The sequence below is a fragment of the Camarhynchus parvulus genome, chromosome 3 (genome assembly GCF_901933205.1).
Source record: "Camarhynchus parvulus chromosome 3, STF_HiC, whole genome shotgun sequence".
Classification (NCBI taxonomy): Eukaryota; Metazoa; Chordata; class Aves; order Passeriformes; family Thraupidae; genus Camarhynchus; species Camarhynchus parvulus.
Genome location: NC_044573.1, coordinates 48,130,248 through 48,155,746, shown reverse-complemented (window position 1 = coordinate 48,155,746; position 25,499 = coordinate 48,130,248). Strand labels below are relative to the sequence as shown.

The 25,499-nt window shown below is 37.6% G+C and overlaps 1 protein-coding gene across 5 annotated transcripts in view; it reads left to right on the top strand.

Moving 5' to 3' along the window:
- The window catches only part of UTRN (utrophin), a 342,692-nt gene that overhangs the window by 223,663 nt on the left and 93,530 nt on the right, over window positions 1-25,499 (top strand). For all 5 annotated transcript variants that reach the window (XM_030944526.1, XM_030944527.1, XM_030944525.1 and 2 more), the window contains 2 exons: window positions 727-899; window positions 6,259-6,415. In XM_030944526.1, the coding sequence (XP_030800386.1) occupies window positions 727-899; window positions 6,259-6,415 (330 nt within the window). The remainder of the gene's footprint in view (window positions 1-726; window positions 900-6,258; window positions 6,416-25,499) is intronic.

Below are 25,499 nucleotides of genomic sequence, written 5' to 3'. Positions count from 1 at the left end.
GTGTTTAATTTCTAAAGGGAGGAGAAATGAATCAACCGAATGGAAATCACAAGCTTTTCTTTTCAGTATTTACTATGAAATTCAGATTATAATACATCCTGCCATTTTATGTCTACCTCTCCATATATTCAGGCCATAATGTAAAGTAGTTTAATTGTAAAAATGGACTTTTGGTTGCTGTAATCATTTAGCTGCAGTTTAGAGTTTTAAAGTTAAGATTTTAGTTAAATGGTTTCATTATGTGTGACCTAAAATACTAGATAAAGGCTGCATTTCACTAGACTGTTTAAAGTTTCTGAAATGTTTTGTTTCAAAGAAGAAAGGGATGACATAGCTAAGGCTGAATTGGTGTAATTTCTGGAAAGGAGATGAGTTCTAGTGCATTTGCAAATGCCACACTGTGTGAAATGCGTGGGTGAACAGGAGACAGTTAGTTACCTTCAGTGCTACTAAACACAACATCACAGGACTTGCTGTTTATAAATCTATTTCCTTTTTCGCAGCCTTGGATGACTTTCAGACTCCTTTTCTCACACTTAAGAAAGCTAGACCTTTTGTAGTGACGTTAATAGGATTGCAGGTTTTCTCCTGTGCATCTTTTATCAGAGACACCCAAGGAAGCTGGAATGCACGCTCTGTCCTAGTGTTTAGGAGTACTCATGAGAGTCAGCTCTCCCCTCCTCTACTTACAGAACTATGTTTGAACTTTTCTTGCTGGTATTTCAGGACATCCAAGCTGAGATTGATGCCCACAATGACATCTTCAAAAGCATTGATGGAAACAGACAGAAAATGGTGAAAGCCTTGGGAAACTCTGAGGAAGCTGCTCTGCTCCAGCACCGGCTTGATGACATGAACCAGCGCTGGAACGACCTGAAGGCAAAGTCAGCTAACATCAGGTGAGTAGTGAAAACATCAAGGTGTGGTGGGGCACAGTTCCTTTCTTCTAAGAGGCTTGACAAATATGACCACAGCATTGAAACGATCTATGTACTCTCTTTCATGAAGGACCCCTGAGTGGAAATATAAAAACTTGGTGAACTTGTTCACCAGGTAGGCTTAACTGCTTGTTTTCTCTTCAGAGCTTCACAGTTGTAGCTTGCTGACCTTGTACCAAAATTTCCGGAAAGTGCATTGAGTCTTTCCTTATTGCAAATCAATGGGAGTGTCAGTGAAATAATTCTGCAGATCTGCCATGACTTTGAGGAGAAATCAGGAGTTTGTTGATGGTCTTGTTTTTACAAAATTTTTGTTTTGAGATTACTAACTTAATAAAACTTGCATCTTAAGTATCTTGATCCATTTAATTGGTTTAGAATTATTATTCAAATTAATAATTCAGTTGCTGCTATTCAAGTGAAAAATTTTTTAAAGTACTTATTAATCAAGGAATGCATTTTACAGTTTTTTGACCCTATCTGTGCCAAGCTCAACTGTGGTAATTGTTAAATCTCAGTGATGCCACTTTTGAAATAGATACTGCTATATTCATTATTGAATTAAATTCTACATGAAAATTAATTACATAGAGAATAATTTCTAGAGCTTTTAATTGCAACAACTTTCTTGTCGGTTTGAGAAAGCTGTTCTTTTAAAACAATGTTAAACATTCATAGGAATATTCCAAAGGCCAGGAAAATGAGCCAACCTTGAAATTCAGGCACAAGAGTTTGAATGACTGAAATAGAGGGGAAAATTTCATATTTACTTTTCATGTCCACTTATTCCATCATCAGCCTTCAGTTGGTGAACAGTTAAATGAAACTGTGAAATCAGCTCTTTGAAAGAAAGCCCTTGAAGGACTTGAACTCAAAGAACCAAGCAGTTTGGTGTGGGGGCTTGCAGAGACTGGCTCCACCACATACACAATTTAATGCAAGACCTGTTGGACTTGAGTTGTTAAAAGCTCTATTCACAAGTCCATGTGAGAGAAAGACAAAAGCATGCTCTTAAAGTAATAGCTTATCGCTTGTGGAGTCCTAGCAAGAACCATTGGGTTGCTTGGCCATTCCTGGGCTTGGTCATAATTTGGGAGAAATGAATGGCCATGAAAAAGGGCCTTCAAGCCACTTATCCTGTACAGCTATGAGTTCCAAGGCTGTAGTACACAAAGACTGATTGTGCAGTCCATGCTCAGAAATTGGGAATAAATTTTCTGAATACAGACCCATCTTTTCTGTTCTTCATATACATGGCATGTGTATCCATTGGGCAGCATTAATGTTGCTCTGCTGGTACCTGCTGTGCTGCAGAGCCACATGTCACTGGAGATCAAAGTGTAAGACAGAGACAGAGAATACTGGTGCAAATCTAAGAAAAGTAAATTAACCTTTCAAATCTCAGTCACTACTGAAAAGTGCATAGTATTTCTGAGTTCATTTTGCTCTGTTCTTTGATTGCAGTTCACTTTTCTAACTTGTGCAAGAGTCCTGAAAGCCTTCATAGGGGAGTAACAAAGCACAGAAGTCTGTTTGCCTTCAATTTTTGTTTTCTTGGTGTATCTTTTTACAAGGATGAATTGGAAAGCAGAATTGTATGGATGACTCTAGTGAGAACAACATGGACTCTAGTGAGAACAACATGTAACTTTCAGATTCTAGGACTGAAGAATGAAAAAGCTGATTATTTCATAATGGGTTTTTGCTTGGCATAGTGCTTCTAAATTAAAGTTTCTGTAAGCTTTTTAGAATATTTTCAGGTATGGATGCATTCCGATTATTCTGATTTTTAATTGCTGAAAGTACTGCTCTCCTGAAGAGAGACAGCATGAGTTTTTCTCATCACTTCAGTCCTCAGAGCTGGTCTTGCTAGTCACTGTGTTGAGTTTACTTCTTTGCTACTCCTAACTAAAGGGAGTTCCAAACTGGAAAAGCAATGCTGTTCTGACATATTTTTAAATGCACAGAAGCTGCTTAAACCTTTACTTGGTGTTTCTATGATGCTGCACCTCTCTCCTTGAAATTGTAGACTTAGCTTCTTTCTTTTTCTCTCTTTATCTTATTCCCAGGAAGAAAACAAAGCTGCAGACTTATGGGGGTCTGCCTTTTAAAGCCAGATGTTTAGGGGAGATTCATTTCTCTTGGGGCAGGAGGTGTGAGGATGTTAGTGTTTGGGGGAGGGTAGAAGTAAAAGTATGGGACAAATGGAAAAGGATTTTCTCTCTGTTTCTCTATATTTAGACCACCCACCAATCTTTTTTTATTCCGTGTGTTCCCTTGTCACTCAGCAGGAAAAGTGCTACCTCCATAGCAGAATCAAAAGCTGAGGAGGTCTCCAGCTGTGAAGAGAGCCTCTCAGGGTCAACAGAAGGGGAATTGTGTCAGAGTTGCTGTTTTCTGGATGATTTTATTCAGCATGGGGGGAGGGGGAGGGGGAGGGGAGGGTTCCTCTCAGTCTGGTCAGTTGGATGGGAGCATCTGTGTTCTTCAGGTTCATCCAGGATTCCCTTAGGAATGCTTTTGCATACCCACTGGTTGCTGCTGGTGAATATTTGTGCTCCAACTCATGCTCAGAAACAATCATCTATAACTGACCTCTATTTTGATCAGAGCAGATTCCACTTGACCTAGTAAATCCCTGAGTTTGCCACTTCATTTGTCACATGCACACCAACACCTGAAGTTTTGTTTGGAGGTTGTTTATCAGTAGAGTACCAATTCCAAAGCAAAGGCCAGAAATCCTGAGAGAGAAAACAGAAAAGCCCAAGAAACATTTCAGAACTTCTGCATAGTTTATCTTCTGTCTCTGATAATGTCTGTATGACAAATATAAACGTGATACTCAAACTTTATACTGAAATGCAAATTTAAAGCATATCTTGACTCTCTTGCTTCTGTGCAGCATTTGCTTTGAATGGGGTTTACTGAATGTGTATTTCTTTGCTCCCCAGGAGAATTGAATGCTTGTGTTTGCTCTTCAGCTGCTGCATCTTGCTTTAATTTTCAGTATTATTTTTTATAAGATTAAAAGGATAGTATTCTGGAAAAATCCAGGCTGAAGTAATGAGTTTTTCCCTGTTTATTTTTTCCCTTTTTAATGTCTTTCTTTGGGAGGTTAAGTCACTTTGTGCTCGGTGAAAAATTTTTCAAGTCCCTGCTGGTGTAGTCCATTTCCTCTCCACCCCTTACTGCTCTACCTCTGCAGGATTAACTTCACTGGACTTTGAAACCATACGCTTGCTAGTGTCATTTTTTGTATTGACATTAATTTGGCATGCACACAAGTACTTAGTGGTAAATTACAATGCATTTAATCCTGTAATATATGCAATATCGTTTACATTTATATCAGATTAGTTTTACCATTAATATTATTGTCTTGTATGTTACCAAGTGGTGAATCACCCTTAAATTGTCCTTTATCTAGTTACAGGAGTTTTTCCCCTCCTACAAAGCTCCAATTTATTTTCCATACAAGAATTCCACTAAATAATTAGAGCAGAATCTTGAAGCCTCAGACAGTGCCAGTTTTGAGAGGTGAGAGCTGCTTATATGTGCTAGAAACAGTAATATGTCATCATGAATAGAGATTTCACTATCAAATGTACAGAAAGCTATAAATCTGAACATTTTAATTGTAGTTGCTACTAGAAATTCTCAAAGATATATCTATATTTTTTTAGCAAACAGAGTCTAATAGCAACAGTGTTAAGTTCAAATGTGGGCTGCCTTGGCTTAGATGAGAGGGCAATATGTCTCCTCTGCCTGATAAGTAAGAAGTATAACTCTGTTTTCATTTCAAGAAAGAAGGGCAAGTTCTAAGTACCTGAAAAAATATCAGGAGAGTGGAGACAATACATTCCACTCAGAAGCTGCAGGCCTGCACACCAAGGCCAGCCCAACTTGCTTGTGCTTCAGTACACGGTGGGATGCTGACTCTGCATTTAGGCCTGACCTGCTAGCAGCTTGTTGCAATTCAGTGTTGAGATAAAGGTATCAGTGAGAGCAATAAGGGACAGTAGAAATCATAACACAAAAAACTGTAGGCAATAAAATGTCACTTCTAGCAACTACTTTAGTTTCATATTTTTTCCCAAGTAGTTACCTAAGTGCTTTCCTTCACAGGAGTGAAGGAGAATATGTTCCTCTTCCTAAAGGTACTTCATTTATCCTTTTCAGGAATATGCATTTTTTTTTCTTTGTATTTCCCTCCTCATATACTCTTACTTTACTGCTTTATTGATTCATCTATCCTAGTATTGCTGGGAGATCTCAGTGTGGCCAAACTTAAGCTTGTGTTGGATTTAACCTTGTAGCACATCATCCCTTCAATCCAAATGTTGTTGTATCAGCCCCAAACATTCACCCTAATGTCATTTGAAATGATAATACAAGCCAGGTGAAAGTGTCTAGGTGTGAGTCGCAGGGAATCAGAAAAAAAAAAAAAAAGATAGCCAACAATGTGCAAAATAGGAAAAAGAATAGAGTTTAGTTCATTCATCCTTCAGAAGCAGGGGGGAAACTTGCAGAACTGGTGTCAGACTACACTGAAAATCATTCAGCTCTACTCGCCCATCTGTGTGAAGAAAGAAACTTTTTTTTGCTGATATAAATTAGATACATGCTGATCTTGAATGATAGCATAACAAAGAATGACTGCATAAAAGAGGGGTAGCTGGTCCCTTTTGAAGATTTCTATGCATCTTTTTAGGCACTGCAGGGAGAAGACACCAAGTCTAGGTATTTCTGAAAATTATAGAAAAAGATATTGCGGAGTTTGACCTTTTTTTGTCGATTAAAGTGAGGGACAAATTCACTGTATTAATAGTCTAACAATTCAACATTAATGAACAATGATTTATTGAGTAACCTGTGTCACTGACGGATATGTTCAGCAGCACAGGCAATTTGCTATTGATAACTACTGGTAGAACACACTGGATTTTGCTTCTGGAGAGTCAAGGTCTTGGTGTGAAAGAGTTCAGGTTTGCAGTGCTTTAGCACACAAAATGATGTTTGTGTGTTGCACAACAGTGGTGAAGTCACAAAAAAACACAGGAATTTTTTATGTTGCTTAGACATGCAGTGTTCAAGGTTTTAGATGAGTTAAAGCACCAGGGACATATTTGTCTGTGTTCCCCTGTTTCTTATTTTAATTTGCTGTGCAAAGTGTTCTGAAATAAAGATTTTTTTTAACACAAAGTTTCTTTGCAATTAAACACTTGAAACATTCTCATCTTACTGATGGAGCATTTTTTTTGTTTTCCCAAGATGGTTTTGCCATTCAGGGCTTTAAAGATGCTGTTATGCTGTTTCACAGGGCTCACTTGGAGGCCAGTGCAGAGAAATGGAACAGATTGCTGACATCCCTGGAAGAGTTAATCAAATGGCTGAATGCAAAAGATGAAGAACTGAAAAAACAAATGCCTGTGGGGGGGGATGTTCCAACCTTACAGCAGCAGTATGACCACTGCAAAGTAAGTTGCTGAAGTTTTACGGATATGCTACTGTGAATTATAGAATGAAGCCAATTTTTGTAGAAATGAGGACTGTTTCCTAGTGACTAATTTCTATAAAAAAGCTCTAGATCTCCACCCATTTTGCTTACCCTCCTTGCCCAGTAAAGCACAACTAAGATACGCTATAAAATTTCATCTAAACAATTTTTGAGACATATGTTTAGTCTAAACATTTTTCTTTACTTTTCCTTGATATTTTTGGAATTCTGATAGGTAAAGTTCTTATTTTACTCTAAAAGTTAAGGAAGGCATGCAAAAGTAAGAAGTAACCAAGAATTGTGAAAGTACAGATGAATGTAAATTCTGTAAATTCAGTAAAATTGTGAACAGTGCCTTCCTACATGTTTCTAAACTCACCAGTGATAGCAGCCCCCTACCCATGCACATATACACTGCAAAGATGACTCAAAACTATTATAGAGAACTAAAATTTTTTCTGTGCCTTGTACTGTTGTAACTATAGCATGCTGTTCTAGCTTTCTGGTTTTGCTTGTCCTGTTCTGTGTGGTACATGATAGACTGTTAATTCCTGGACAGTTCTCAACAGTAAAAAAGTCGCTTGCATCTGCATTTCTTCTTTCATGTAGCGTGTGGAGTCTATCTTGCCAACTCTGATCAGTAATCAAGTGAAGATGGTTTTGCCATTGAAAAAATTCAGTCTAGTAAAGCTGGTTCCATCTCATTTGTTGATCTGTACGGTGTAAACAGGGAAAGAGAACAATGCAGCTTTATATAGCTAATTGCATGATAAATATGTTCCCCTCTGCCAGCTACACTGGTGTCTTTTCTGCTGTAGATTGGTGAGGGCAAAATTTAAGTTTGGAAAAACTTACTAATACAGAAATACTTGGAATACTGTGGGGAAGTACAGAAAATGTTGTCTGTCATGAGCAGCACTTTTGCATCTTCACTCCAGAATAGAAGTGCTTAAGGAAATCTGCATACATTTCTTCTTAATTTAGTCTTTTAAAGTAAATTTATTAGCATAAACTCAGGGACTTTATTTCTTGAGAGTTCATCTCTTCCTAATCCACTTAAAACATCAGGCTCTGTTTGTAGGCACATCTGCTGTGATTCTTTTTATAATGATCAAACGGTGGATTTACTAGTGCCAAAGAGCAATAAAAGGCTGAAACAGAGCCAAATATGATTTTGAAGGAGGTCAGTGGAAGGTGGTGGACCTCTGCAGGCTGTTTTCTAAACGCTTGTGTCTTGTGGAGATTAACGTATGTGCATGATAGTAGCAAAATAGTACTAGTAAGTGCCTCTCATCTGAAGAACAAATTGATTAATAAAACTGGGACTTTATTCTGAAGTGGAAAAGTTTAGTAGTAATGGTGCTGGATGGCTCATTTGGACCACTAGTGAACTGCAGCAGTATGAAGGAGAGAGCACCTCTGTGTTTTTAAATTCTTGCCCTTACGCTTAAAAAGTAACTGATTTTTTTTGTTATGTGTCAAGGTTAAGACTCTAGTGAGTGCATTCAGGATCTTTTGGAGATTATTCTTTCATTTTTCAAAAAGGCAATTTTCTTGCAATGTCACAGTGAGTATTGGATATAGTTGCCTGAGTCAAGTATTTAATATAAGCTGTATTAATGGTCTGCAACAGCATGAAGTTAAAGCCATCCTGAGTATCACTTTATTTTTTATATACCTATGCCAGCAAAAGCACTGTATACACTTGCAGATATTTCTTAGATGATGTTTGGATGACTATTTCCAAACAGTTATTTTGTTTGGGGGAATCAGGAGATTCCCATATATCTTGTAATGATACTGTGCTATACCAAATACCAATTATTAGCAGACAGCATTTCACATTCTGTTGAAGCATTGCTTATTAGCTACTGCCAGGGGAGGGGAGCTGAGCCACAGCTGTCTATTGGTTTGATTCTCATGGCAATGCTTCACTGCTGTTTCTTAGCAGGAGCCGTTTATTCCTTGATGAAGCTGCAGTTTGCTAAGAAGCTTGATGAAGTTGAAAAGTTGTGGTTTTTTTCCAGATAGAAAGTGAAAAATAACGGGGGGAAAAAACCCCAACCAAAAGCCAACAAAATAAAACCCCAAATCATCTAGAAGTCCTTCTGCTTCCTCAGCAAGGTTAAGTGATTGGTTGATGTGGTTAGGATGCTGGATGAAGTGTCCTTGGCTGAGGAGCACAAGTTTTATTCCTGTAATTTTTTTTTTCTTTTCAAAAGATTATGCCAAAACAGCTCCTTCAGTGGGTTTTTTGTAAACTTTATGTAATTCCATGTTGTCAGTTACTCTGTGCCTTGTAGTGTGGGTATTGCTGGCTGGTGTCATTTGCTTTGCCCTTAAGGCATCCCATTTGGAGTTTCCTGTTAACCTGGGAGTTTTCAGAGTTTCAGGTTTGAGGTGTAACTGTGTCAGATGAATATTGCAGAGATATGACTTGATTTCTCTAGCTCCGAAGGATACTCCCTTGATTCCACTTCTCATCACCAGCTGTCCTGGTACTTTTTAAAATGTTTCTTTGCCCACGCTTCTTCAGGCATTAAACCTCCTGAACATTTCATTTTTAAGATTTACTTTTGATCAAAGGGGTTTTTTATGATCCCTTGTTGAGTTTTTGCAACACCACATCAGCTCACCTTGAAAAGGTTCTCCCAGGTCTGTTTGTGTGCCTCTGCTCTCCTCTTTCCTTTAGTTTCATACGTGAGTGTAGATTTGAAGTTGTCTTCATGCAAATTGAGCAGTTCAATGCCTCACTTTGTCTCCACTACTCTGTGACCCATTTTCTCCGATTTTCAACTTGCTTGCCTGATCTTGTCCTTGCTGGCACTTCAAAATCTAAGTGGTAAAACGGTGGCTCAGCTCTGTAAGATGTGCCCTCATGATAGTCCCATCTCCTTCGCTTTATTTTTCTGAGTTCTGTTGTGTTAGCATTATTTTTGCCTCGAGTTACTCAGTAATTGTTGTTTTTATTAACCTACTTTTTTTCCCCCTCAGGTACAGGGGATGAATTCTTTGCTTCAACTTAATGGCACTAATTCTATAGACCTCTGTTAGTATCTCCCTCCCTCAGTGCCTGGCATCAGTGGTGCTAGATAAATAAGTACAGTATTATGTGACAGTTTGGGTTGGCTCACATTGTTTGGGTGCTACTGAGGTCTGTTTGGACAGGAGGAAATAAATGGTTTGCTGTTTGATTTTTAAACTTGTTTTTGTTTTAGATATCTCTCATTCTTCTGTGTTTTAAAAGCAAACATTACACAGAACACTGTTAGTAGGTTGAATTAGGGCTACAGATTTAGCCTATATTTCCCAGGTTAACAGAAATCTTTCAGGTTGTGGCAAATATTTATAATTTTTTTATTCTTTTTTGTGTTGTTCAGCCAAACTTCCATCAGCTGGAAGTTTATCACATACTAAGTGCTCAGTTTATCAATGAGCACATCCAGTCTGGGTGTTGAGTGTTGCTCTGTGTGTTGCAGGGGGCAGGGCAAGAGGAAACTTAAACAATGGTGCATGAATTTCCTATTTTGATTATTCTCAAAACTTCTTCATCTTTAGAAGAGGGGTTGTGGAGCAAGAAATCCTAAGAATACTGGAAAATTTGGGACACTGAGAAGAAGTTTAAAAGTACCCGAGATGAAAAGTTGTTCATATGGAGTGTACTTACAGCTGAGTCTATATTCACGCTCCAGAAGTGTGGGACACAGGGAACAGTTTATAGGGAAAAGAAACCGAAGGCACTTAACCTTTTCAGAGTTTATTGCCATTTCTTTCCCGAAAATTTTACTTTCTCACTGTTGCTAGTTCTTAGCAGCTCTTGTTTCCCTTTCCTTCTGTTCTTTACCAGTCTTCTGTATAAGTATTTATTTAGGATTTTAATGTGTGTGATGCAAATTTCGATCAGCTGCATAGACCAAGAACAAAACCCCACACCAACTCATCAAAACGGAAAAACCAGAATCACCATCCCAAGCCTGTTCCTCCCAACCTCTATCCCTCAAAAATTTACACCTACATGCATATTTTAGTATGCCAGAAAAGAAAATCTGCAAAAATACCATGAAAAATCAGCGGGCTGGTTTTGTGCATGTGGAAGTACCTAGAGTCACATGTGTGTACAAGAGGAGGCAGCACAGATACTGACACCTTGTTCTTTGGAGATGCACTGAGACCTTTATGTATCTCACTTTTCCACTGGAAGAGTTTCTGACTGTAGCTTTTAAATACAAAGAGTCCCTAAAAGCTATAAATCAGTGTGGTTTAGATTCCAGAGAGAGAACCAGGATGTTTCAAATTAAGCAGAAGTGGGTACCCTCTTGCATAAATCCTGTTGGCATGTGTCTGCATAAATGAACAAATGTCTGGCTAATGCTAAATAATGCATGCATCTTGGATCAAAGAGATGCTTCACTTAGCTTCATTTGAGCTCAGAATGAATTGGCAAAGGACCTGTGAATGTTTGATTGATAATTTTATATCTATGGATAGGTCATTAATATTTTAGATACTCTTCAAACTTTTTGGGTTGCTGTCTCTGTATTTCATGTTTCAGACTTGTTTTGTTAAAGTAATCAAATAATGAAAGTTGTAGTATTTCAGTCTGTTTTACTCAGCTGTTTTCACTTAATCAAAGGTGTTAGCATAGCCAACTGGAAACTACTTTCTATGTGTTGTTATCCCTTCAGGGTGCCTGTAATTCTGTTATTCTCTTAAACAGTGGGAAAAGTCTGTGAAGAAAAAATCTATTTCTAGCCTTAAACTTTTCTTTGCTCTTTCAGTTTGCCTGTCTGACTTTGGGCAATGGGCTTCTTCTTAAATTAATTCCTACTTAATTATTCCAGATTTGTTTTTCTGGTATATTTTCTATATTAAAATCTGCTTCCATGTTGGGAATTACTAAATCTAAGAATGAAAACAGAAGCATTGAAGTATTGGCGCTGCTTTAGGCTATACTGTTAATATACTTTTAAATATAGAAAAAGCTTTATTAATTGTTACTCATTTCATCACATAAGACACAAAGTACACAAAATCTCTGCTGCTTAGAGGTGGTCAGCTAAATTGGTTGGTCAGTTAATGGGTGGTTGCTAAAATATTATTTTGACTACAGTGTGAGCTATGAAAGGAGAATTAAGTGGTCCATGGTTGGAAGTGGAAAAGCAATCCTCTTGCTTAGAGGAAGAGCTGCAACTTGGTCTGATGGACAAGGATGTGATGGAAGCAGGAGCTTGAGCAAGATGTACCACGCTGCTCTGAAGTGGCTCTTTAAACTCAGGATGTGATTTCAAAAACTACATGCTCTAGCAAGAAGGGGAATAGCCTTCCCAATAGTCTATCAGCATTACTGAGGGGTATGAGAGCTCCTTAAGTAAACTTGTAGGGGATAAGAGTTTTTTAAGAACTCTTGAAATTTTGCATACTTGAGAGTCCTGAATGTTGATTATTGGTGGAAAAAATCCATTGTACTACACTGAAAATATGTACTGCTCAAAGACAGTACAACTCATTAATCTTTAACTGAGACTTTTCTTTGTGGTGTGTTTCAGAGGAAGAAGTGGAAATTGTGGGTGGGAATATTTTGTTACAGGAGAGGAAGAGTGTAGTTAATGCCCGAAGTTAAATGAGGATTCTCAAGTGGACAGACTTAAATCCCTTGCTCATTAAGGATTTACTTAAACTAATTTGTGCATTACATGGCTGATTCAGGTGTGTGTCACTGCTCTCCTGGGCTTTTTCTCCAGAAGAATGATGTGTAAACAAAAGCATGGGACAAAGAATGAAGTGTTAAATTAGGATGCCAGTGCAGTGTATTTTTAACTTTGACAAAAAATAGTTTCTCCTGGCTGTGTTTCATCTTGTTCCCAGAAGTGTGGTTGTCTTGCGATAAGTCAGGAAAGTTGCAACAGATCAGTACTTAAAATAATAAATAACCTGGATAATAAAAGAACAAATTGTTCTGTCGCTAATGCAGAGTAAAACAGGTTATCTTACTGTGGAAAAAAACAATTCATAAACACTTTTCCAGTACAGTAAGTGAAATATTTCTGTGGAGTTGCCTTTTTCATAATATCATTTTGATGTATACAGCTCATGCTGCTCTTTCTTGAGGAACCATTGTCTCATTTGTTTTAATCAAAGACTCCCACATAAATTTTTAGGACCTCACTGGGTCTTTTTCAAACCACTGAATAAAGGAAGATTTGTGGATATCCTCAAATACCTAAGAGGTCATTCTGACATTGCTGTGGAGGAGAACGCTTGTGTCATAAATTAGGCTTACATTGCAGAAACAGCACAGCAATCAGCCTTTCTCTTTGTCCTTAAAAGGCTGCCTGTTTCTGTGGTATCTTTTTATTTCACCTCACAAAAGACTACTCTAGCTCCAGCACTGTTAGTAGTAGCCCACCTAATGACATCTTGTAACATCTTGATGCACTGGAACGTAGCAGACATCTGTTACACTCCTGTGTCTTGTGACTGGCTGTGGCCTGACCTTCAGGGGTGAGCCATGAGCACAGCCAGGGAAGGTGATGGAGCACAAGCACATTAGTGACTGATTTTTAATCTCCACCCATAAGACAGCCACTCAATTCTCTTAGCTACCTGTGTTGTTCATCTTGCTGACTCTACTGTATCCCTAGGGAACTAAAGTGACTGCTATTGCATGTGATACTTAAGATGAAGTTGCACCAATGCAATGTTTGATTCTGTAATACACCCATGGCTTTTTGTTTTGTAATTTCTGAGGATGCTCAATATTTTGTTGGCTATTTTTTGCTAAGCGGCATATTAAACAAATTATTTATTTCTGGGACCTGGCAATGAAATTCCAAAGACCTTTTTTCCTAAACTGTAACTGCTCAGAAAAATGCTCATGGATTTAAATTTGTGTATGTTTTTTCCTAAGATTAGTTGGTATTTCAATTGCATTTAAAAATGCTGGGTACCTCCTGAAACCTAGGGAAGATATGTCACCAGATGAGCTGCCTCACTGGATCCCAGAGATGGGATGGTATAAGGAAATGAGACAGGACATTTCTCTGAATGCAAATATTGTTTTTTGCTGAGGTCTGTTTTTCCAAAGGCAGAGAGCCAGGAAAAAACAGTGGCACAGTCACAGTGAATCTGTTTTTTCAACTGGAGAGTGCTGCTAGAGAGCCACAATAATACAGGGTCCACTGCCATATTTTTTTCAGATGCTTTCATAGCCTGTATTAGAGATGAGAACTGTTTGTCCTGCTCATAACTTTCTCATTTTGACACAAATTTGAGGTTCTTTCTGTATAGTCAATAAAACCAGCTCAGGTTTCCTTGATTTCTCTGTGGTCTGTTTTGATAAACTGGACCACTAAGAAGAAACTTACTCTATTTAACAAGGCTGTTCACTTGTCATTCAAGGTGTGGACTGGAGCTTGTAGGGATTAATGCAAATCTTAAGAACCTTTTTATATAACTGTCACTTTTTCATATGAATTTTGTGCAAACACTAGAGAGATTTATTTTCTTTGGTCTTGTGTTCTCAGTGGGCAGAGTCCCCTATGCATCACTGTTTTGAAGAAACTGAACAGATACATTAGTTTATGATGCACTTCTTAAATATGCAGTAAGAGAGGGACTGTTACCACTTTTAAATCCTCCTGAAACTTACTGCATTTGCAGACAGGGACTGATGAAGAATCTTTATTCTCTGTTAAGAGCATCCTAATCTAGATCCTGCTTCTTGCTGCTGGAGGCAGGCTCTTTAGGGAAGAAGAATATTTATTCCAGTTAACTCCTGAACTCAAGGATCCTCAATCCCTTGTTATTACAGTCAGTAATCCACCCTAGGAAGATCAGCAGTAAATTGGAAAAATTGTGTTTCCATGGCAGCCACCCACTCCTGTTCTCATGCAGATTCTAGAGACTGAAGGCTAGGTTTCAAAATAGGGGAGGGGATGGGATTCTGCTTTTCCTTACGCTTTTCTGTTAGTTTTTCCATTTTTGTTTTGTTGCATTTTTAGAATGCAAGGATAGGTATTGGTTTAACGGGCAAGGTAATGTCACAGGAGGTATTTTGTTCTGTTTTGTTTTCTTGCCAAGAACTCTTAACCATAGCTAATAGTTGTTCCTAGACAGTTACCACACATCTTCTGACCTGGGTTTCAATGAATTTCTGTCCTCCAGGGTGGTTAGTCTGTGGGGCTGGGAAATTCCTAGGAGTGTTACTAGAAGCAGTTTTCTTCTCTGAAGTTTTGGTCCTTCAGCTTGGATGCCAAAGGGTGCTAAACCTAAAATGATGCTTAAATATTTGAATCGTTCTTTTTAGGGAAGCTGCTGGAGGTTATGTTTTTGCTAACATGTTTGCAAAGTGAATTCAGTGCTGTGTTTCAGAAAGTCGTTACATTGGCTCTAGGGTTCCCACTCCAACACCTTGAGCTGCTAGAGGTCCTTACCACTTACAGACTCATCCAGAGTTAGTTGTTTTGGGAGAAATCAGATTTGGAACCTGAATGGAACCTTTTTGGAATCTCATCTTGTGAGGCCAGTAACATGATTCCTTTCCTCGTACCATTTAAAGTATTGTCTGTATACTGACGTTATATATTGTCAGTTGTCCACATCAGAAGACTTGGGGCACCCTGAGCTTCAGTATTAAGGTACAATTCCTCCATGTAGTGCTGTGCCTGGTAGGTCTGCAGTGTCTGCAGTCATTCCTTAGAGTTACTGGCATTACTTTGTTTTAGTCAGTAGATTACAGAATTTTATGAGTGTGGTGTAATTAAGATAGAAAATATTTGCTTGACAAAGTGGCTGTTGATTGTGTGGGTTGGGCTCCTTTTGGTTTATGTCTTGGCTTTGGGGTGGCTCTTTAGGCACCTCTTTCTGGAAGGAATGCTGTGTTGTCCTCACACTTTTACTACTGATGACTTATTTTACGTGCTTGGTTGGTCATCTTGTAATTTATTCCCCTGTAATGTGTGAGGACACTTTAAAAGCATCCTGTACAAAACCTAAGTTTTCTCAAGGGTCCTTTCTATCTTGTTGCTTAATGACAATGGAGCATTATGTCAGTGCTAGTAGTGAAGCTACTGTGTCCTAAAGTGGTTTCAAGCACTATATATTAACTGGATGTCAAACTTCGTAGCCTGCTCTGCTAAATAGACAATACAAATGCAGTAACTTCTGTGACATGAGCAGCCTTTTCTGGTTCTGCAGTGAATGAAGATCAGCATTAACTCTAGTTTTTGATGGCCTGAGATGCCATGCTATTACTGACACATGAGTGTGCTGTTAGGTGGCTGCTGTTGGTTATCCCTGTGATGCCTCAGGTTTTAGCTTTTATGCTTTTCAGATTCTAGACTGCTTTAGTGTGTAGTTCTGAGCTTCATATTAAGGGATGGTAAGCTCTCTTCACAGAGTAGCTAGACGAAACAATTTTTTCTGTAGCTGGGGACCAAGGACAACTGATCCAAATCTCAGGCCTAAGAGAAGAGCATAAACAATGTGGACTGAAGAGAGAAAAACAAGACGGATGTGACTTCATCAGCTAAAGCTATAACTGGACAATTAACTCCAATATGCTAATAGACCAGAACTTATAAAAGTGAGAACCCTCATGACTGATCATCCATTTTGTGACCATTTTGGGTTCATCTTGGTTGTAGCCCTGGCTGGGCTCTCATACTGCCCAAGGAGTATCCATTGAGGCCTTCTAATAAATACCTACTTTATTCTTTAAGTCTGTGTAGCCCCTGTTCTAGGTCAGCCTTCGCAAGGCATCACCTGTATCCTGTTTCTCTGTAGGACAGATTTTGAGGGGGTGTGGGAAGCTGAGTAGTTCTGAATTTCTAGCCACTGGGGGCTGTTCCTTAAATGAACAGGCATAGCCTGTCGTGAGAAAGAACATTTCAAAGATGTTCTCAAAGAACTTAATAGTTGCTGCTAATGGTAATTCATGTATTTTATGATAAGATTTTAATTTTTTAGACCTTTCTTGCTAAATTAATGTGTAAATCTTGAGAAAAAAATCTCTATGCCAATGTTTGATGGTTTAACACAATATGCCAATGATATTTCCTAGTCAGTTTTATAATATTGTTGTCAGCAATTTTGTGTTTGCAAACAATATTTAGAAGCTTAAGAGAGAGTAAACCAAAACCATAAATCATTAAAATGTTCTGATACATTTATTTTCCCTTTTGTTTTAAGTCAGACTGAATTGTATGCATTCTGTCTATGTTACTAAGGAATTTTTAGTCTAAAAGTCATAATATAGGCAATAGAATAGATTTTTTTAGAAAACTGCAGACTTCCTCTCCCTTGAAACAGGTGGTATGCAACTTACATGCTTGAAGAATATTTAAAATATAAAGTAAAATACTGTGATTAATGAAAGGGCTATGCTGATCATTTTATAAACAGTGATTTAAAAATGCATACTTTATAACTGTGTGATTTACTTGGGTCTAAATTAAAATTTTCAGTACCAACAGAGGCTTGGATGATTGAATCCAATCATTACTTTTATTAGTATATTTTTCATCAAATCAGTGTAACAGGTCAGCAAGAATTTAATATTAGCAGTAATAGAAGAGAGAATAGTAAATGAGATAGTTTTAAAGAAATTACTGGAACAAATACATAATTTTTCTGTTATATATTACTGCATGTCATCTAAAATTTCTTTTCACCTTGTTCTAGCTTTTATACAGTCTGTACTTATTTACCTTGGAATCAATCTGATATTAAGTATTTCTTGTTTCTTTCTATTTTTAAAATAACAGTTATTTGTGCACTTTCTCTTTTTTGGTTCCATCTTCTTTTTGAGTGATGGATCTGCCTCAGAAGAGAGAGGCTAGAATTTTATGTAAGCATTCACTACCTTGAAGGGATAAGGTTCAAGCCAGGGAAAAAACCCTCCAACAGAACAAAATGCTGACAGGTTAACGTTTTGATGCCCTGAAAGGAGAGGGAAGACTAATTGTGAAAATATTTTTATCATCAAATAAATGCAAGGGAGGGGGGAGGGTGTAATTTTTAGGTAAATTTCAATGGTATCTGTTAATTTTATCCGGTGCATGTGATTTTTCAATCTCAAGTGTTGTAGCAGAGAGATACTGAGCAGTACCCGATGCTGACATCAGCACTGTGGTCAGTGCCTGCCATCACATCCTGGGCAGGGAGGCTTTCAGGAGCCTCAGTCCTTGATATAGAAACAAATCCCCAGGCTTTGACTCAAATACAGACTGCTACAAAGCAGTCACGCTTGGTTGAAATTGCTCCTTTTCAGTAGGTCAGCCTCATTTGGGATGATTTTCTGATGATCTTGTATTCTTCTGTATGATTGTGCAGATAATGCCTTCTGACACTTCTGGCTGCTACAAGATTCTTAGTCCAGTGAGCATGGGTGCTTGGCTGCAGTTTCTCAAACCCTTTTTTCACCTGTGTATTCCTACTTATGCTTTGCATGCTGCTGGTGCAGCAGCACTAGAAGAGAAGGAAGAAGTTATTATCTTAATGCTAGATCCATGAAGGAGTGGCTAGTGGTAAGCACAGCACAGTATATAAAACAAACAAATAAACAAAACCCCATGGGTGTTGTAAAAACAAAGGTACTTTTATTGCTAGAGAGAAAACTAAACAGACACAGGTCAGATGTGAATCACATTATTAATGCTATTCTGGAAAACAGCTTGGGTACCAAGATGATATGTATGGCCTAAAAAAATCTCAACATACTGCAAGTAAACATGCTTACTGCATTGTGTTTATACTTGCAGAAAAATGTGAAGAGATTTCTAACAAAGCAATGACTTTAAGTTAAAAGCACTGAAGCTAGTGCACCCTATTGCTAAATACAGTATAAATTAACTAAATACAAGAAATAAGTGAAATTCCTTTACTTTTTAAAAAAATCTATATTTATGGTGTACTCTTTTCACTAAGGTTTCTGGGCAAAGAGAGCAGTATATAGATGTCTCGCTGCATTAGCCTGTTTTCACCTTTATTTAAATGGCTTTAAGTTGGCAGTTTAAATTTCTGGGAAATTGTTGCAAATGTGTTGAAGTATTCTTCAACATTCAGTCACTAAAACCAATTCTGGTTTTTGGTTTTGAGACATCCCCTGTGTTCTCAGTGTTATTGTTTATACCTTCAGTGTTTTACTTATTGCTTTTACATTTCTCCATGTCTTTACTAGGTAACTTTGCCATGTCATAGAGTTTTTTTCTAAGTATTGAGGACTAAAAATAACAATTGGATTATATGGTTGGGGTTTTTGGTTTTGTTTTTTTGGGGTTTTTTTGGTTTTTTTTTTTTTTTTTTTTCTTAATGAGAAGTTGTTTGTGGTTTCAAATTCTGTTTCTAAAGAAAAAGAAATCCTGTTTAATACATGCTGGTTCTACTATATGTAAAATATTACAATTCTTTGCCTGAAGAGCTACAAATAAAAAAGCTTGTCATACGGAGAAACAAAGCAGAGAAAGGAAATGAAGTGAGAGAATATGAGTAATAAGTCTGTCTTCTGATCTCTCTGATGTATCCACCCTATATTGGAAAGTATTTGTGGAGCTGAATTAAACAGCCCTGCTTCACACTTCTTTAAATCCTGGTATCTTTCTCTAATTGACCCCTAATCACTGTCAGTTATATTAAACGACTTTTTTCTCATGGGCAGAAAGCTGCTTTGTAGTCATCCCAAAAAATGGCTTATGACAACTTTTGCAATAAGTTTCAGTAGGACCTTTTTCCTTTTTTTCCAGGTTAACAGTCATTCTTATAGAATTATTTTTAATCAAGGAATATGGTTTATGTGAACAGATATGAAAAGAACTTACCATGGGTAAAAATAAGGCAAAGTTTTGTCTTTATTGTCCCTGGATATTTTGCAGAACTTTGCCTGGATTATTTTAATTTCAATCTTTTTCTACTGAATAAAATCCCAAATAGATTGTTAAAATCAAATAGCAAATTCAGTTGGAAAGAAGGAGGGCACAACCCTGTAACTGGGTGATGGAGCACTATTTGAAAACACTGACAATTTTCAAGTGGGTTTGCTCAGTGTTTTGTATTAATATGCATATACTGAATGCACAGCAGTATTTTAATTCTAATTTCTCATTGGTGGAATTGTCTGAAATCAGCCTTTTTTTTTTTTTGCTTATCCTCTTAGTTGAATTTTCAGCTGGATTTCCTGTTGCTTTTGAGATTTTGTTAAATCATCTATTTGAAAATCAAGGTTGTTGTGTTGGGCAAGTTCAGTTTGCAGAGGCATAAATGGAACTAATAAAGCATCACACACTATTACATGTTGGGACAAGTGTAGATGTCTCCTGTTTGACAAGGGGCTTAAACTCCCAGCAGAAATCTATTTAATCTGTTATTTATGTTCTGTGTGGCTCATGATGAGGGAAAATTCTCTGCTACTTGAAACAAACTCCCCCCCCCCCAAAAAAAAAAAAATCCCACCCCACCACAACTATGTTGTGATACCTGCTGCATTGCTGTTGTGCCATGGAATATATAAAACATTATACTTGGCTTGCCTTTTTGCCTTTTTTTTTCTTCTTAAATGCCACTGGCTTTTACAGATGTGGCATAGGTGCCAGGTTCTGTGTTTTCATGTTTCTCTAATTTCTGATGGCAACTGAAATGAGCTGAAGGAGGTGACTTAAGCAGAAGGGAAAGTCATGTTCCCCTTAGGGTATTCCTTCCTCATGACTCTCTCATAAATAGCTGGAAAATTGTCTGAAGCAGAGTATTTCCTCTTTCGAACACTACTTATTTTTTCAGTAATGGTTTTACAGTAATCTTTCTGTACTGAGCAGATGTTGGATGTACTAGCACACAATCCAGAGACAGGAAATTTTGGAGAAGTGAGCCAAAGCAGAGATCCAGCATAATCTGGCATTTCACAGTAACAAACTGTGTGGTAACAGCTTTACAAAGTTGCTGTCATTTTAGATAGTTTTGAAAACGGGAAGCCATAGTGGAAGAGTTGAGAGCAAAAAGCTATGAGGGAGATTGAAGTAGACTGTGGTGAGGAAGACAGTTTGACTGTTCGGTGATTATTCAGTTGTCTGTCTGGACCATTTCCTTCCAAAGAGAAACCAAAGTGACTGTTTCTAAGAAAGAGGAGTAATTAACGTTGACAGGGTTTCTGCTTCTGAAAGGATTTCCAGTAGCAGTCCTCTCTCATGTATGCATGCATGCACACAGAATAGGAACCCTAGAGTTAGCCTCAAATTGCTACTGGTCCCTAGCATTTTTTTCTGCTTCGAAATTCAGCTGGGCTCTGTTGCCTGTGCTTCCTCTTCCCCTAAAAGGAATATTCCTCCCCTTACACAGCCTTCATACAAGTGAGGCTCCCTTGAGACTTTTTGCAGTGATCTGATTGTTTATAATTTATAGGTGATGCTGTATAGCACTATTTTTCTTGGTGATCACGATTCATTGTCAGGGATGCTGATGTAGAGGAAACCTCTCAGGAGATGTGGGCTTGCTCACAAAGTGCATCCTATCTTTATATATTGAATGAGTATTCACAGTGCTGCATATCACAAAGTTTCACTTAAGTGCATTGAGTTTGAACTATAATTAGTAAAAGTCTTTCTCAAGACCTCTGTATTAATACGGTAGGTACCATTTAACTGTGAGGTAGCTTATGATGCCAAACGTATTTGACTTGTCCCATTGGTGGTTTTTTTTTTAAGAAATGAAGAGGAATCTTAATCACACAAAATAAACAAAAGGTGATCTGAGTTTAACTACTCTTAACAACAATGCAGGATCCAACTTGTAATGGTGTCATCAGTTCAGTTTGAAGCAAGTAACTAATGGTATTTCATCAGTGCTCAGCAATCACACAGCCTGAGCAAACCCAAGCCAGTTTGTTGCAAGCAAGGAAACAAAGAAAGAGGAATGTGTCTCTTATGTTGAAGAGATAGATGCTTACTGCTAAGGGTACAGGAAAATAGGCAGTGCTAACAGGATATTTGAGGGCTCTTGCTCAATTAAGTAATAAACCATTTAATATGCAGCAGATGTTTTGTGTGTCTTGTGTCAGGCTGGAGGCGGTACATGTTTTGGATGCATAAACAGAATAATGCTTTTTTTGTGTGTGTTCTTTATCCCTCCCCCTTTTTCTGTGAGTATTTTCTGACATAAAAAGCAGAAGTTGCTACCCATAAAGAAAAGATGGAGTTTGATGCTGACAGTGTTTCCACCACAAACTCATTTGTTGGGTTTTATGCATCTGAGTGTTAACTGTTATCCAAAGCTACCCAGTTATACACTGTGCAGTGCACAGTTACACAGTTTGAAGCTAATTAGAGTTAGCATTGAGGACACAAATTTCCTTTGCTTCTTCAAAGGAAGTAAAACTTTGAAGAGTGTGGAAGAAATGTAACTTCTGTTCTGCAGACAGCTTTACAAAACAGTTTCATCTGAAAAGGAAGGATCCTTTTTTTGATGGTATATTGCCTTCTCTTTAAGGTTGCTTTTTAGAGGATATAATATTTTTAAATGTCTATTTCAAAGACTCAGTGCAATGCTTTACTTGGCATTGTACAGTGATCTTTTCCTGTGGGGTTTTTCAGGGGTTTTTTGGCAGACAGTTAAAATGTTATTTTATCTTTGCTGATTTTTTACTGTCAGTCCCCCATGTCTGGACACCGGTTCTTGTATACTTTAGATTAAAGGTTCTGGATTGTCCCTAAGGTACATAAAAGTAGCTGTCCTGTTTCTGACAGGAGCCAGGAGCAGAGTCTGGGGAGACAGGCAAAATAAAAATGGGGCAAGTAGAGGGGGTTAGTTCTCTTTCTGTCTTCTGTCGATCAGAGATGTATGAAAATGCCTCTGGTGATGCTACTGGTTTACTATAAAATAAATAAAAACAGGAATAAAAGGAGGTCAAGTCTTCCAAGGCTGTTGATATCTGATAACTGTCATGCTTCCGTAGTAGGGTTTCGTGGGTTTAGTTTTCCTTCACCAAAAGCACACTATAGTATTTTTGATGTAAACCTGAATGTGTTTTTACTGACAGTTTGGTATTTGAATATTGGTTCCACTGCTAGCAGGGTGATGACTGCTGTTGTGTAAAAGTAAATACTTTTTGTCCACCACATGAAGAGTAGAAAGTTGCAACAGCTTCACTTTCTCTTCCTCTTTTAGTCTCCAATCTGATTCAGGCATTTTTGCTGTCTCTGGGGTACAATCTGTATGGATTCTTGTATTAAATTTTGGTTAGATATATTAAACAGATTTTTTCCTAAAAGCTCCATTAAAAACAGTTTTTCCTATGGATAGCATTGTAAACCAAGTCTGTTTTAATCTGCTTTTGTGTTGTTTATGCAATCCATCAAATTTAATGATTCTTATACCCTTTTTTAGCTGCCATATTACAAAGGATTTAAATCAAAATATGATCACTTATATTAGAAACTTGCTGGATGGGCAAAATAGGCATATTCTATCAGATTTTGTTCTACTGTTTAGATGATACTATTGTAGTCTTCATGGTACAGTGAAATACAAAGTAAGGATTGACTATAAAAAATTGCTTTCCTGAAGAAGAGAAAAAGAGCCAACAAAGCAAGTTCAGTGGATATGCACTGAGCAGCAAACTCATCACAAAATGGTTCCACTGGCAGAGTGGTTATATTTCTGGGGATTTCAGTAGAAGATTCAGTAGAGAATTCACATTAGCACACTGAAGCCCGTCTTTTCACTTTTGTTAAAAAAAATTATATATTTTTAAAAAAGCTTTTTGACAGTAATGTCTTTGGTATTTGCTCAAGGATGCACAGTGTGAGATTTTTTCCCCCAGTGTAGTTCTTAATCATATTTAAACACTTCACCCACCAAAACAATAAATAAATTTTAAGAAAAAAAAAAGAAAAGTCTTAAGGCATTCCATGTTTTCCGGTCCCTAAAGACTATGCTCTGTTAAGCTTCCAAACTTCTCTGGGCAACCAAGTCTTGGTTATCATTGACCTAGAAACACAAAGTCTCATTTCAGTGGACTAGGAAATAAGAAATCAAGTTACATAAGATTATTGGTGCTGGAGGACATGTTAATGAACATCATTATGCCTCATTTTTTGTAACCTTTGCTCAATTAAGCAGGGTCTTCCTTCCTATCTAGTTGGATTTAGATCCTGTAGCATCTCTAGGGAATGTAGGACTTTCAGTCCTTGCTTCAGAAAAGACTAAGTTCTTCCTTGGAAAACTAATTGTGAAAAAAAAAGTTTAATTTTTAGGAAAAAGCATAGCTCTCTGATCTTTAATTTAAGAATAGTTTTTTAATGTCTTTTTTGTTGCAATCTATGTGACAATGAAGCTTACTTCTGCCTTTATCCTGTAGTACTGGATCCTTTTCTAGTGCACAAAAGACACCTTTCAAAGTCCTCATGACATTATTTTAAGTGTGGCTTTTCCAAACAGGCTTCAAAACATCTTTTCGTGATTTTAAAATGCTACTGGGTGAAAATGGAGGAAATAGCCTTACTGGTTTTGAACTGTAAGAAGTTCAGAAGAAAGTGAGTTACCCTTCCTTGTATTGAAGTGTCTCACAGGAATGTACAGATGCAGTTTGAGATTGTCAGTTTACTGGTTATGTTTTTACAATGTCAGTGACAGCTTTGTGTTTCTTGTCTCTAAGCCTGAGCACTAGTGACACAGCACACTTTCCTCCTTCTGTCTCTTTGGCTGCACTACTGCAAGGTACTTTGTTTGAGAGATGTTTTAGAGCTTATTTTATGTAATGGGTGTCTATTAATGCATATTCAGAGATGGGTGGTGTTTTGGTTGAGTAGCCATGAGCACATGCACTCCTCCAGAGAGAGAAGGGAAACTATCAAGAGACAAGACAGTCTCAATGAAAAAGTACCCGTATTTCTGGCCTGAAGCATTTATTTTGATAAATCAAAGGGAAAGTTTTAAGGAAGCTAACATTTATTTGCCTCTGGTAAAAGATCACCAGCATGCATACTCTAATTCTCTTTTGCCCACATCTATGCTTTTAAATTCCTGTCAGTTTAGCTTCCTTGTGCATGCAGGCAAAAAGGAGGAATTTGCTGTAGATGTGACTTCCAGGTCTACACTCACATTGAACCCTTGTAGCTGACACCCTATTTGCACACTCTTTATTGACGCTACAGCAAAAGAGAGAGAAAGTGGCAAATGGTAAACTGAGAGACAATTTAGAAAAATGCAGCCTTTGGCACTTCTCTTTGGTCCTTTTTGAGATATCTATTTATATTTCTCTATTAAAAATAAGTCTAAAATACTCATATATTTATTATGAAGGCAAACAGCTTCCTCTTTTTTTAATTTTCTTTTTCTTTTTTTCCCCCCCACTCTCATATTTCTTTTGCTTCACCCATTCTGCTGTTGGTCACTGTTTGTCACTCATTTATCAGAACCTGTAGGATACTCTGTCATCTTTGAAGTCTCATGTGCTACATGTGGCTTTGTATCTCTAGGTATTAATGGTTGTATATTAGACACCATTTTCCTCCTTCATTATTTCTCTTGCCACACAGATTTTGTATGAAGTAGTAAAAGGTAAATGCATGGTGGGCTGCACAGTCTCAAGTTAAATATTGCTCTTTATTTGACTGTTTTCCTTATCAGGTGGAGCAGACACATAAAATTGACTTTTACAGAGAGATGTGTACAGAGACCAAAACGCTTTTGAAATGTTATGTGTACATGTTCCATTAAATAGTATCTGACAGGAAGGAATAGCTTTTAAACATGCTATGCTTATTTTCTTTCTAGTTCATTCTTTACTGATGGAGACAGCTGGCAGAGACTCAGTCACAACCTTTATCTCTGCATCTTTATAAACAATTCCTCATCTTACTCTGAGTTTGCTCAATCATCCTGCTTATTCTTCCCATCCTGTTAAATGCCACAGATTATTTTTTCCCATTTCATTTTAGTGTATAAAAGTAACAGGAGTATTCAAGCACCGGGTGCAGAATGAAGATGAATAAGTAATTAAATGCTACGGGAGCTGCTGATTGGCACATAAGGCTACAGTGTGCCGAACTGATATGAGTTACAATAACATACATCTTTAC